We start from the raw sequence: 14,136 nt of genomic DNA, 5'->3' as shown, positions 1-14,136 counted from the left end.
AAGGAGGAAGGTTGGCTAAAACAAATGTAACCCAACTGTCCAAACGGAGAGTTTTTCCCTTCAAATGGTCCAGAACGTCCACAGCTTTTGATGGAGGTTCCAGATAAAACGTTTCCAGACGGAGTGGAAACTTACAGAAGTGAGAACCATCTGAGGCTCTGATCCACTAAGACAACAACCTCTACTCCCCCAGAGGACGAACCCGCCTGCTCCGGCAGAGGATCCGTTGACTCAGTAACAGAACTCCTCGGAGGCCCACCTCCAGACGGACCTACGGCTTCATGAACGGGTTTTTCATGTTCACTTTCAGATGTTTTTACATCCTAAAGGACGATTAAAACCCATCCAGGACCGAACGACAATAAAAACTGTGAGAACGTAAATCGATCCCACATTCTCCATAAAGGAGAGAAAACAACCCCACCCTTCAAGGGCAAATTCAGGGGAGGAAGGAGAGTATGTGGGGGGGGGGCATTGCACAACCACAGAGGAAGAAAATCTAATTTATTTAATTATTTAAACTTACACCGAGAACAGTCACAGATTTGAGTTTGTTTTTTTCAACCCCATAACAGTTTAACCCTCGTCTCTCTTCTGGGGTCCAGATGACCCCACCCTTACATTGTTTGACCCTCCCGTGACAAAGGGGGCAGGATTCATGTCTGCCACAGACACCAGTGACGATAAACAATCCTTGAGGGGTCCAGATGACCCCACTTTCAGTGTAAACATGCCAATGATGGTACAAGGAAATAATGGAGTTCAGTCACTTTCAGCTCGAGGATTCATGATTCTATATTTAGACATTTGAACATCATTACTAATCATATTTGAGTTCATTACTATCCTCTAAAAATCCTTTCATCGGTTAAATTTACTTCCAGCGATGAAAAACTATTCTCCATTTTGTTTTTTGCTTTCAAGCAGATGATAAACAAACGTAATTGTGGAGCAGAAGTGGTTCGATGTGTATCAAACAGCCGCCAGGCGCTCAAAGTCACATGACCTGGACGGGTTCTGTGGGCTGTTGGGTCTGTGGAGGGTCATGGAGGGGCATCTTAAGGGTGTCTTTCAGACCCCTGGAGGCTCGTACCACCACCTCATGAAAATGCAACGTACCATTGTGGTGCGTGTGGTGAATGAATCACGAAGTATTGGTGAGAATAATGGGGGTTTCACACATTCATGACGTACAGGTGATGGTCGTACGATGTCGTAACGCCTCGCTCTGGCGGAACCTTTAACGGCAAAAGAGCCGTTTAGGCCGGTTTTCTACGGATCAAAGTCTTATTTTGATACTGCTGTGCATTTATTACAATGCATTTTTAAATAATAAATGTGTTGGAATTATGATTCTTTTCTCGCATGATTAAAAACAAAAATATAAAGAGAAACCAGCATTTTCTCAAAATGTGAAATTGTTTTTCACATTTGACAAAAGTTGTATGCTTTCCTTTCAAAATAAAAGACACATTGTGCCAAACCGGATCATTACAGTGCAGCTCTGGACAGCATAAGACAATAAATGCTTTAAATTTATAAACCATCAGACTTTTGACCACATTTTAGCTTAGTATTTGAAATCTGTGTATTCTGGAGGAACCAAAGACCTCTTTAATGTAAAAACCTTTATACAGCTTAACTTTGAGGTGAACTTCAGTCATACATTTATAAACTTAACTAAGCTAAATAAAAAGAACACTTATTTTATTTCTCTTTAGCCAAAGAGCCATAAGTGGCTCTGGGTTGCAGAGCTCTGCTCTAGTGGTTATCCTCATTCAGTCTGCAGGATGTGGGGGCGGAGTCAAAACATCTCATCTACTTCCCCTTTATGTGTTGCAGAAGTCGCCCGCAGCACGCCCGTAGATAAACATTTTCTCTCTACGGTTCACCGAGCGTCTATGATCTGATGTTTCCTGTTCCTGTTTGACCATTTCTGACCTCCAGACGTCCGTGTCCGCCCGTAAGGACCGCTGTAGCTTTAAGTGAGGTGGATCCTTCGCGTTTCCATGGCAACGGAGTGATGTTTAGGTCTACAAGCAGGTGAAAAATGAGTGAATAATATATGTGGTGAGTGGTAGAGTGTCTGCCCCGAGACTGACAGGTTGATGGTTCAAATCCAGAATTTGCACATTAACTGGGCGGGTCTAAACCACTAAATGGTTCTGCTGAGACGACAGCTCACTGCTCCCTGAAGGGAGGAAATCTGTCACACACCCCGACGTGTGACGGCTGATGGGAGTTTCACTGTTAGGCTGTTACCACAGATGGTGAAGTGTGAATAAACAACTCTACAAAAATAACAGAGAAATAAAAATAATCATTAGCAGAAGACTTAAAAAAGTGTTTCATGATGAAGTTTAAAAGCAAGAACTCAAAGATTAAAAGACAATTAAGACCAGAATCAAAAAGTGTTTTATCTAGGAGACGACATGAAAACAAAATAAGAACTCCTTTTGATACTTGATAGGAAGAAATAATAACTCTTCTTCCTTCTGTTTAATATTTATTGTTACAAAAAAAGAAAAATAAGGTTTTCAGGTTAAATCTTTCAGGATCTTATTTGTTTTTTAGGAATAAAATAAACAAATGACTAGAATATTCATGTATATGAAACAAACTTAACATTTAATGTATTCTATATAGTTATCAATATGTAAATTTATGAATAGGAGTAATAATAATAATGGCATTTATCTGGATGTAAATACACATATATTTGTACGTATTTCTTCATTTTTTTGTATTTTTTTAAATCATTTTATTTTTCAATTCACGGTTACTTAAAAGTATTTGTAATGAATTTGTTTTGTAAAATTCTGATTTTACATATTTATGTATTTTATTTTAGCATATTTCTGAGGGGCGGAGCCTTTGTTAAAGACGGCGTTGCGTAGGGAATTCTTGAGGAATTCCATACAGAAAAGGAGACGAAGAGGAGAAGATGAAGAGTTATGAAGCTGTTCTTAAGACGTTTTTTAGTGAATGTGCTACAAGTTTTCATTTTTTGTTCATGTTGAAACTTTTATTTATTTGTGTTAGTTTGACAGTAACTTTGTGGACAAAGAAGAAGAATAAAGTCATCAGTCGTCCGGTTTCTTCACCAGAGAGCCATAATTACTTATTTTGATATGTTTAAGTACAGATTTATGTTTCTTTAGATTTTTTGCTTTGATTGTTGACGTTTGGTCTGCCACAGGAAGTGACATCACTCACCGCTCTCCTTGGCTTTGCGCTCCTCCTCGGCCAGCTGGGCCTGCAGCTGCGCCTGGTTGGCTCTCAGGCAGCGGTTCATCTCCTGCTCCTCCTTCAGCTCCTGGCTGAGCTTCAGCACACGTCCGTTCAGCTGCGTGGACCTGGACGTTCAGACGTTTCCATCAACTTCAGGAGGTTTGCAGTCAAAAGCTCAGAATAAGATGCATTTGGAATTTCTGATTTATTTTGTGTATTCACAGAATTTCATTGCAACCGTTCATTTGCTGTTTTCACAGATATCTTCCGTCTACAGCCGAGCAGATGAACTCACTTCTTCTCCAGACTCTGCCTCTCCTTGGAGATCTCTCCAAGTCTCTGCTCCAGGTTGTCGCAGCGCTCCAGCGTCTCCTTGAATTTGGCCTTCATGTTGTTGATCTGCGTTCAGACAGGAGACGGATGAGTTTGGATGAGCTCTGCCGCATGCCAACGTTTCCCCATGTGGACCTCCGTACCTCCTCAGCCGTCTCCTTCTCCAGGTGGACGATCTTGTTCTCCCAGTAGATCCTCTGGGACTCCAGCTGGCTGGTCAGCAGGTACGAGTACTGCAGGCGGCGGCGGAGCGTTACAGCCGGTCAGGCGACTCGGCGGGAAAAACAACCAGCGCAGCACAAACCTCCAGCTGCAGCGCATCGATCTTCTCGTCCTGGCAGGTGTCTCCTTCACACTCGAACTGCACCATCTTCCCGTCAGTCTTACTGGCCACCAGCCGATGAACGTAGTTATCTGTGGACACCAGCAGAAAGTCGGGATAAAATCATTCTGGTTGTCGGTGTTTCTTTAAGGCCTCAAATTTGATCTTTTAGGAGTTAAAAGCACATATTATCTTATGCTGCACAACGTTGGTTACTAGCTGCACTGAGATGATCCTCTTCTGCACAGAGCAGCTTTTATTTTTAAAATAAGTTACTTGAGCTTCTGACAAACTAAAAAATTTGAGATGCTAGGTTCTTTTTATATGTTTGATATTGTTTGTGCCAAAAAAACAGACATAATTTATAATTATTACTAAAAAGATAATGTCTCTAATGCAGATCTACATTTCTTAAAGGCTAAAGTCAGACTATGCGGCTCCTTCTAGGTTTTATCAGTAGAAAATGACTCTTTAAAGGCTGATGATTGCCGACCGCTGGTGTCGTGGGACGATGAACAGACAGCAGGCGTTTGCTTTGTTCTGAACGCCAGAGTTTCTACACCACAAACCAACAGGAAGCCAGAAATGTGTCGACATGAATCTGCACAGGAGGACGGAGGCGGGTCTCCAGGTTCTGAGAAAAACTTCATGACGTTTCCTTCACTGAGTCACAGATTCACTCGTCTGGAAATGGACTTCAGCTTAAAAAGACGGACGGGTAAAAGCATCGTCTGTTCATCATGTTCATTCATTTGTGTTCCTTTGAACTCATTTCTTGACATTTTTCAGACAAAATAAAATGTTTATTTTGCTTTTAAGAAAGAATTACAGATTTTATTAATGAAAATTCAACATTTGTTCAGATAAATCAGTTACATGAAAACTGTTTTGTTTTTGGACGAACATTTGAACTGCACAGAAACCAAAAACCGCCCTGCTCTACTTTTGTTTTTGATCCTTTTCTCATGATAACGAGATCCACTATCTCTTTATCATGAGAAAAAGAAGTTGGTTTTCTCATGATAACGAGATAGTGAAGAATGAATTGAAGCGTCTCTCTTCCTTTCCCACGCTGAGGGTTTACCTGTTCTAAGTCTCTTCATTTTGTGGGCAACAACAAAAACATCAGAAGAAAACTCCACAAACGTCATTTTTTCTATTTATCAGTGGAGCTACACTCCTCAAACACCTAAATTCCATCTCATGCAGCATTTGTTTATTTCAACCCCCCCTGGAGAAACAGGTTGATTGACAGAACTGAAAGAACCCCGGGCCGATGAGAGTCTCTGTGTGGTGCGTTCACTGACCTCCAGACATCAGCGAACCCAAACGGCTCAACTCAGTCCGCTCTGATATACTTTTGTCATTTCTCTATATTCCACGGCTGAACACCATGCAGACGAGCGGACCAGAACGGATCCATTTATAATTCATTGATTTTTTTGTGTCGACTTTTTTTTCTGAAAAACTGCTTTGTTTTGCTGCGGATTATAGAAAATTTTAAAAAGTGTTGTGGGGAACTGAATTGGGCTGAGTGATTGTCTGATGTCCAGAGGTCAGTGAACGCACCACGCAGAGACACTCTGCTATCCTGAAGGAATGGGGGGCGGGGGTGCATGAGACAGAACTAAGGCATTTGAGGAGCGTAGATCCACTGATAAATAAAAAAACAACGTTTGTGGAGTGTTTTCTTCTGCTGTTTCTGTTGTTAACCACAAAATAAAGAGACTTAAAGCGGGAAAACAGGAGAATACATTCTTCATTATCATTAGAAAACACATTTAATTTTCTCATAATAACAAGATAGTGGATCTTATCACGAGAAAACAACTTAAAAAAAATAAAGGCTAGGCCATTTTTGGCTTCCGTAGAAATAAAACATTTTTTAATTCAGTTTTGAGGAGATCCTCGACTCTCAAACTGAACACCACAAACTCTAAATCTGAATCTTTTTTGTCTTATTTTGATATCAAAAATCTTAAAAGGTAGATAAATAAATTAAAACTATGTTTTTGTTTATCAGACAAGCAAAAAATTGCCTAAAAATGAAAACTGCATAAACTACAGATTTATGTGCGTCACCAAAAAAGCCTGTAAGGTCAGAGTTCAAATCTAGAAAAAATATATATATTTTAAACTTGAAAATAACTTAAATACATGAATTTCTGGCTCAACCTGAACAAAACAATATGACATTTAACTTTTACATAAATCATTGAATCAACTTATTTATTTATATGTTGGACTTTTAAGTACCTTTTAATGTTCATCATTTTTATGTTTTTACCTTGTTCACATTTTAACTCTATCAGATTTTAGCCACAGCGTGACATTCATTTATTTTGTCATATTTATTGTTGTTTTTATCTAATGTCTTACGACTTCTTATGTTTTAACTAATGTTTATAAATGTCTGTTTTGTTCAGCACTAGCTGCTCAACAGAAAATTTGATGAAAACTGCTATAAATAAAGAGATTGATTGACATATGACCATATAAGGAATATGGGCGTGGTTAAAAAAAACCTCTGTTGCCGAGGAGATCCTAAAGTTTACTTTTGCAGATTCTTCTAAGAGTTACATCGACGTGTTCGTCACCTCCAGGCAACCAAACATGTAAATGGTTGCCATGGAGATAAAACCAAGAGAAAGCTGATATTTTGAAAAAAAGCGGGGGATTTTCCCATTGAATTTGTCTCATGCTCTGACCGGGCGGCGGGACAGATGGTTAACGGTGTGGCGGCGAAGGCGAATAGCGCCCGAAAACCACCCAACGCCATTTGTGGCTTTAATTGATTTTATTTATCTTTTAGTGAATGGTTAACTTAATCTTATGAAGTAGAAATAAAAACAGATTTTTCTTGATTCTGCAAACAGCTGTAATTTTTCCTGAGGTTTCCAGGGTTCGGATCACCGAATCCCTCCGTGGTCTGAGGAGCGGCCTCTAGAGGACCGAGGAGAGAGCGTACCTCCGGCGTAGTCCCACACGCGATGGTTGGTCAGCTGCATGGCGTACGTGTGCTGCGTCTCTTCAAAGTGCTTGTAGGCGTGCCGGCTGACGTAGCGACCGCAGCCGATGTGGCCGCAGATCAGGCAGATCCACAGGTTCTGAGAGAGACACAGAAAGGTTAAAACCCGAACAAGGAGGCGGCAAGGACGCTCCGCAGGCGCTCACCTCCTGAACGCCGCACTCGAAGCACTTGTTCTCCTCCACCGGCTCCGGCGTCTGACAGTAGCGGCACACGGGACACCTGAAACACAGCGGAGCTTTGACGGACGGCGGCCGACACCACAAACCACCGGGAGGAACCAGCAGGAAACCAGAGGATGGACCGGTTCCCGCCAGTCTTCCGGACTTACGAGGCGTCTTCCCAACGCTGCAGGCACTGGCTGTGGAAGCTGTGGTTGCACAGCGTGGTGAGGACGCCGTTCACCGACTCGTCCATCCTCTCCAGGCACACGGTGCACTTGGGCAGCTCGGTGAGCTCCATCACCGGCAGGCTGGCTCCCTGAGGAGGGAAACACGAAACAACGCGTGAGGTTGGAGGCAGAAGCTGTTTCTCTGCAGGGATCATGGAAACGTTTCCTTCAAACAGACCAGCTGTAGATTTCTAACAAAAACACTGATAAAAAGTCGCCCCCCTACAGGACGGATCAGGAACTGCAGCGTCTCTGAGGACTTCTGAAGGAAAAATCTTTTGGTCTCCTTCAGAAATAGATGTTTGAATTTGAGCAGTTTGAGGAAAAAAAGGAGGTCTGCGGTTCCTCCTTCAGAAGAAGAAACAATTCAATCCCACAATGCTTTGCAATCACAACACTGGAAGCAAAACAATAATTACAAATACAGCAAAAAGAACTCAGTTTTCTGGATGAGCAGTGACATGAAACTGCAAGAGCAAAGACGTTGGAGAAGCAGCAGAACAGCAGCTGCTGAAGCCAGAAATTATGGAGCATTTTCTTAGAATTCCCCACAAATAAAAACTTCTGACATGGACTCTCATCGTCATGGAAACTGAATGTCTTCTTCATTTTTCTGCAGCTCCCTTTCCGAAGCAAACCGTCCGCCTTCGAACCCTCTCCTCTGCGTCCTCCTCCCTCATGTTCTCCTCTTTAGTCTGTCCTGGTATCTCCAACCTCAGCATCCGTTTCCCAGCATCCTCACTGTTCCTGCTCTGAAACCATCTCCAGGATCTGTTAATCTGGAGGATCCATCTCTGATCCATCCCATCACCTCAGCATCTCTGATCCCTCCAGCTCTCTCCACAGGCACCAACACCTTTCCTTTCATTCTTTTGTCATAACTCTTTAGAGAAACTGATCAGGAAATCCTTCAGAGCGAGAAGACAAACCCCATCGGATCCTCAGAAGACGGAATCGTCTGATGGGACTGAAGCTTTAAAAACAGTAAATGGGATCAAACACCAAAGTTTGATGGAATAAAAGCTTCTGCATGAACCACAAACACAATAACACCTTCAAAATAAAAGCACAGTCTGATTCTACGTTTTCTCTCAGGTTAGGAGGGTTTTTCTTCAGGGCGTGGCCTCGTTTTCAGTAATTACTGTGAAGTATTTGCAGCTCTCCAGAGTAGCGTCTGCTTCACCTTCAGGGTGAATGCAAAGAATTTAAAGAGTTCTCCTCAAACGACTCGGGAAACTCCCTGGACCAGAATTTTTACTGGCAGCGCCGCTGGGGGCGCCGAGCGGTCAGAGCGGAGGCCGGGGTCATCTGAGGGGGGCGGAGTGGGTCTGCTCACCTCCTGAGACTTGATGACCTCGGCTCGCTCCACGTAGACCACCTGGCAGACCGCCTCCTCGATGGAGTTGAACTGGCGCCCGTTGCAGGTGGCGTAGAAGCTGTCGGCGTCTGCCTGCAAACACACAATGCCGACGATGACACCAACGCCACCATCCCCCAAACACCCTCCTCCCCCGGCCCAGACGCTCACCTGGGAGCAGAACTTGATCAGAACCATGTACTGGTTGGGTGTGGAGTCACGGATGATCTTCATGTGCTCCATGACCTCGTTGAACGGCGCCATGAGCTTCATGAGGTCGTGGCTGGTCATGGTCGCCGGGACGGTCAGGATGCAGACCATGGCGCTGCGGCGTACGTCTTCGGTCAGAGACGTCATTTTGCTGCAGCAGACAAATAGATCCATGAACGTCTTTGTTTTGAGCTGAAATCTGGATCTAAACTGTACAGCTGGAAACAAACGATGCTGCGATTTTTGCTGCATCGCTAATGTTAGCTTGAGGCTGCAAGCTAACAGGAGAGAGTGTAAACAGAGAGCTCTCAGCAACAGGGAGGGGGAAGGGGCGGAGTATCTCCACATCAATACAACTCAGAGGTGAGTTTCTACTGAACTCCTGCCGCTCTGCAGAAACTATGTCCTACAGCTTCATTAATTTTAGCTAAAGACAGCATCATGATCATGAAAGACCTCTGGGAACGCTCTGAAAACAGAGCAGAAGATGATTACTGTTAATAGTTACCGGCACAGATTTTATACAGCAGGTTTCTGATTGGATGTTGTGAACTAAAGAACAATAAAAAAGTTTTGAGACGTTGAAAAACGTTTACAGGTTTTGGTAAATGAAGTCAGAACTGCATCTGTGCCTCTGCTTTGACCAGCCTGCTGCATAACGGATTTGTGTCCAACGTTTGAAGTTTTTTATTTGACCTTTACTTAACCAGGTCAGCTGTTAAGAAGATGTTCTTATTTACAATAACAACCTGGGAGAATGAGCCGGCAGCCACAGATGAGGTGATGCTGCCGTTCTCTAGAAAGATGGTGAAACATGCAGCTTTGAGAGGATTTTGGTCACACTCTCTTCAGACTCGTCTGAGATGATCTGAAGAGACGACCGAGTGAGCGGTTTGATCGTGCAGCTGATGAGGGCTGAGAGCGTTAGTCTGGCGTCGAGGATGACGCCCACATTTTCCCTCCCTCATGAAGTTCTGCTGACCACACATGCCAGCAGATCCCTGAAAACAAAAGTACAAGAGCTCCTGGCTGATCTTTGCTCAGAAAAAGTCTGGTTTGGTTTTGGCTGAAACAGTAAGAGGGGATGCAGCGCCCCCACATGGCCGTTTCTGGTACTTCAGATCAGATCAGCCTTTTGTGGAGAAGCTTCAACTTCAGCAACAGTTTCTTCATGCTGAGCGACCAGATTATTTAAATATAAAGAAACTAGAAACCTGGTTTCTAAAAACAAAACAGTGGATCAAGAAATCATGTTTCTTTTTTGAAGGATTTCTGAAAATAAATTCAGAATTCTTGAAAGAAAACTAAAAAAGAAATCATTTAAACTTGACAAAAAAAATCAAATCAATGATTTAGATTCAGAAAAACTGAATGTTTTCAAAAGTTTCTGGATCTGAAACCAGAACGATCTGAGTCCTAAACGGTTCCAGATATTTTCAATAAAAGACTCCAGATCCATGACTAAGTCCTTCTCTCAAACCCTGAAAACAAAGCAGGGCTTCCGTCTTCTCACTTGGTTTTGTAGAGGTGCATGATCCCGTGGACGATCTCCACCGACGGGTTTCCGCTGAAGAAGGAGATCTGGTCTGGGAGCTGCTTGGAGGGCGAGTCCGGCGCCGTTTCTTTGACGGCGCTGTCCACCGGCGACAGTTCTGCTCCCCTCGGACCCTCCGGTTCCGCGTGGGCGTCCTGAGGCGAGCTGTGCGGCTCGACATCACTTCCTGCAGCGAGCGGAGAGAGTCGGGTTGTTGTGAGGGATTCATGTTTGAAATCAAACATTTCTACTCATGGTTCAGAGAATAGAAAGACCAAAACATGACTCAAACATTTCTGCAGCATTTAAACCAAAATTGAGTCTAGAATTTATTCCACCAGACAGAACTTTCAATTTGATTGTAAAACAATGTAATTGAGAAAAGAGCTGTTTTCTAAAAAGAGAGGAAATTATGTTTTATATGTATTAAACACAGAAAAATCCTTTACTAAAGGAGGAAACAAACACAGATTGGTGGGAGACGGGACAGGAAGTCTTTTCTGCAGTGGATTCGGAGTGTGACGACCAAAGCCGTTTTCTGACAGATGTGACAGAAAAACGGTTCAATATCACCAAAAACAAAAACCTGAGAGCAGCAAACGAGCTCCAATTAACGTTTGTGATCAACAGTTTTACTCGTTTGAAAGGCTACTAATGAGGAAGTTATTCAAAAGACACAATCTTAAATGTTTTAAAACAAGGCTGCTGCACTGTGGTGTAGTGGTTAGCACAACAACAAGGTCCGGGTTCAAATCCCGGCTGGGTTCTTTCTGTGTGGAGGTCTCCTCATGCAGCAGTGGGTTTCTTTGGTGGATTGGTGAATGTGTGGCCCTGCAAAAGGAGGCATCTCCCTTTTACCCAACAGTAGATGGGATAGGCTCCAGCAACTGTGACCCCAAAGGGGATCCAGAGGATTCTGAAGATGGACGGATGTTTTATAACAAATATGGGAAAGTTTCTGTTTCTGTTTTAGATTTTAGAAGTGTTAATGAGCTCATCTTTGTATCAGTTTTAGTTTGAGAGGATACATAAAATCAAACTGTTTTTGTAAAGTTCTTCACAGAAGTTTGAGTTCTTCTGAAGAATGACCCAAACATTGACACGTTTGCTCCTGGTGTGAAGGAGGAGAAACAGCTGATATCTGTCATTCTGGCTCGTGGGACACACGTCAATGAATGTCTCACTTCCGGGTTCTCCGATCTGGACCAGGGGGGGAGCGTCCGTCCTTACCTTGGCCGGCCTCGAAGGTCTCGATGACCATGTCCCCCATGGCTCTGCTGCCGATGTGCTGGTGCAGGACTGCGGCTCTCTCCAGCTCCGACTTCCCATTCAGGCTGAGTTTGGCTAAACCCAGAGCTTTCTCCTGCAGCTGCTCCTCGGACATCCCTTCAACTACACAACAACAACAACACCTCCTGTGTGAGCTCCAGACCCACAAACACACGATCTCCTGCAGCCGTGACAGGAGCCGGGCTCGTTCGTGGAACTACAGCTCGGGAACTGACTGTTAGCTAACCGGCTAATTCTCTGGAGTTGAACTCACCGGCGCAATACTGGAAGCCTCGTGGAGGAGGAGACTGGTCGGCGATCTCCAGACGGACGACGACCAGCGACACACTCATGTGTTACCGGGGAGGAGGAACTTTAACCGGAGAACAAAAGGAGCCGACAGGAGAGCTAGCTAACGTCAAGCTAACCTGCGCAGTTACAGAAACACCGAAGCGAACTCTTCTCACACCATTTTACCGCGTCATTTTCCCGCCCTTTTCACCTCGATTAATATTCAGAAACATTAAACTCAGAATGTCATGATAAAAGAATTTAAGTGACTAAAGTTTCTGCACCTGAAACAACACCAGAGAGCTCGATCTACGTCTACGCTACTAAACACTTTAATGTGACTCTACTGCCCCCACTGGCGTGGAGGAGTCATTACAGGAGTTTGCTTCATTGATCAGATTTACAAAATTTAATGTCCAATAATAGAAAAGATTCAATAATATTCTTAGGAAAACACAACTTTGAACAAAATAAAGTCATATTTATTTTTTTAAAAATATTACAATTTTCCTAATACAAGTACTCAGTTCTAGTATATTACCTGTTTATACACAGGAAACATGTTTTTTTTTTTCTTCTTTTAAATATACGTTATATTGGTTTTAAATACCATTTGGGTTTTGGTAACAACAGAGAAAAAAAAACTGTGATGATAATAACATTTTGAAAGTTGTAAAAAAATAAAGTCACATTTATATGTATAATTACTGTACCTTTTATGTCTGAATTTCTGTTAGCTTTTTTACAGTCTTGTTATTTAGACATTGAGTCCTTAATAATAAATTGATTGACCTGAGATTGACCACTACTCATTTTGAATAATTAAATGTGTATATTTTATATTAAAATGTTATAAAATGAAGTTAAATGTTGAAGAATGTTGAGGACATCTTTTGGCAGAATGACCCAAAATACATCGTCTGAAAACATTCTCTGTAAATATATTGATTTATAAAATACATTTTTGTTTTGCTTCAACATTAAATGTTTAAGACTCATGAGGATATCTTCTGAGAGATTTCACACTCACAAGGAAATCCTGAGCAAAGCCCCAATGAAGCTGTGTTTACTATTTTAAATACTACGCTGAGCAGTTTACAAAATAAATGTCAAAATATAAAGAAAAAAATTATAACCACGTAAAAAATTGTAATTTTTACATTTTATGCCTTTATATTTCTGTTGTTGGTCCACACACACACACACACACACACACATATATATATACTGAGATTCTCAGTAAGAATTTTCTGGTTCAAAACCCTTTCAGGACGTTTCTGTGGAGTTTGCATGTGAGGCTTTTCTCCAGTTTCCTCCCACTGTCTTCATATTTTCATTAAAAACTCTAAATTGTTAAGTGTGACTGAGTGGTTGTTTGCGTTGCCCTTCAGTAACCGGGTAGACTCCAGCGACCTCGGGACCTTGAACAGGAATAAAGCAGTTTTAATATAGATGGATGAAAATGCTTAATCTTAGCATATTTGTTACACTTACAATGTATTAAACTACCAGGTGAGACTCCATGTCCTGATGGTTCGATTCCATCCTTGTGGATTGGGTCACTGATGCACCGCACCGCCCCCTTCAGGTGTTGGACCTACCGGACTCCACACGGTCTTTCTGGGCTGAACCCGAGCGACCACATTGGTGAGACATCCATAAGGCCCGTTGGAGGAAGCCTCTAACGTTGGTTCGTTCGCTCCAAGGTTGGAGCCGGAGGAGCCGAGCTTGAAGGCTTTCATCTTCATTTACTGGTCACAAGCTGTGGATCACGACCCAGAAGAGGTCTCTGATACAAGCAGCTAAAACCAGTTTCCTCACAGAGACGCCTTCTAGACCTGGAGACATCCTCCTCTGTTTCCAACTTCCAGCTCTTCGTTTTTCTGTTTTTGTCGACTCTATCAGCTGAGAGGTGGACAGCTGGAGCCAATCAGCTGATTGTCAGGAGAAGCCGACGCAGATAAAAGAGGAAGAAGCTGCGCTGTGTGAAGCTGATGATGGAGGGAAGTTCAGAGCTCCTGATCTAACAGACTTTGGGCAGAAATGAATCCATGAAACTCGAGGAGACTCGCGACTGAACAAGAACACAGAGGAACGTCTGGAGTCTCCCAAAAACACTCAGTCTATGGACTAAGACAGAAGAAGAACTTTCTAGAAGGAATTAACCTCC

At 42.8% G+C, this 14,136-nt stretch overlaps 1 protein-coding gene across 1 annotated transcript in view; it reads right to left on the bottom strand.

Annotated features, from left to right (window-relative positions):
• The window catches only part of LOC112162896 (BRCA1 associated protein), a 17,318-nt gene extending 4,991 nt beyond the window's left edge, over positions 1 to 12,327 (bottom strand). Inside the window, exons 1-12 of the mRNA XM_024298864.2 lie at positions 11,950 to 12,327; positions 11,637 to 11,798; positions 10,386 to 10,593; positions 8,834 to 9,023; positions 8,642 to 8,755; positions 7,246 to 7,394; positions 7,061 to 7,136; positions 6,855 to 6,993; positions 3,869 to 3,978; positions 3,708 to 3,797; positions 3,527 to 3,630; positions 3,217 to 3,356 (exon numbers count right to left, since the gene is read on the bottom strand). Coding sequence (XP_024154632.1) covers positions 3,217 to 3,356; positions 3,527 to 3,630; positions 3,708 to 3,797; positions 3,869 to 3,978; positions 6,855 to 6,993; positions 7,061 to 7,136; positions 7,246 to 7,394; positions 8,642 to 8,755; positions 8,834 to 9,023; positions 10,386 to 10,593; positions 11,637 to 11,798; positions 11,950 to 12,028 — 1,561 coding nt within the window. The 5' untranslated portion in view covers positions 12,029 to 12,327. The remainder of the gene's footprint in view (positions 1 to 3,216; positions 3,357 to 3,526; positions 3,631 to 3,707; positions 3,798 to 3,868; positions 3,979 to 6,854; positions 6,994 to 7,060; positions 7,137 to 7,245; positions 7,395 to 8,641; positions 8,756 to 8,833; positions 9,024 to 10,385; positions 10,594 to 11,636; positions 11,799 to 11,949) is intronic.
• Between the last annotated feature and the right edge of the window lie 1,809 nt (positions 12,328 to 14,136).

The sequence above is a fragment of the Oryzias melastigma genome, linkage group LG12, assembly GCF_002922805.2.
Source record: "Oryzias melastigma strain HK-1 linkage group LG12, ASM292280v2, whole genome shotgun sequence".
Taxonomy (NCBI): Eukaryota; Metazoa; Chordata; class Actinopteri; order Beloniformes; family Adrianichthyidae; genus Oryzias; species Oryzias melastigma.
Note: the sequence above shows the minus strand (reverse complement) of the source record. Positions and strands in the feature narration are given on the sequence as shown.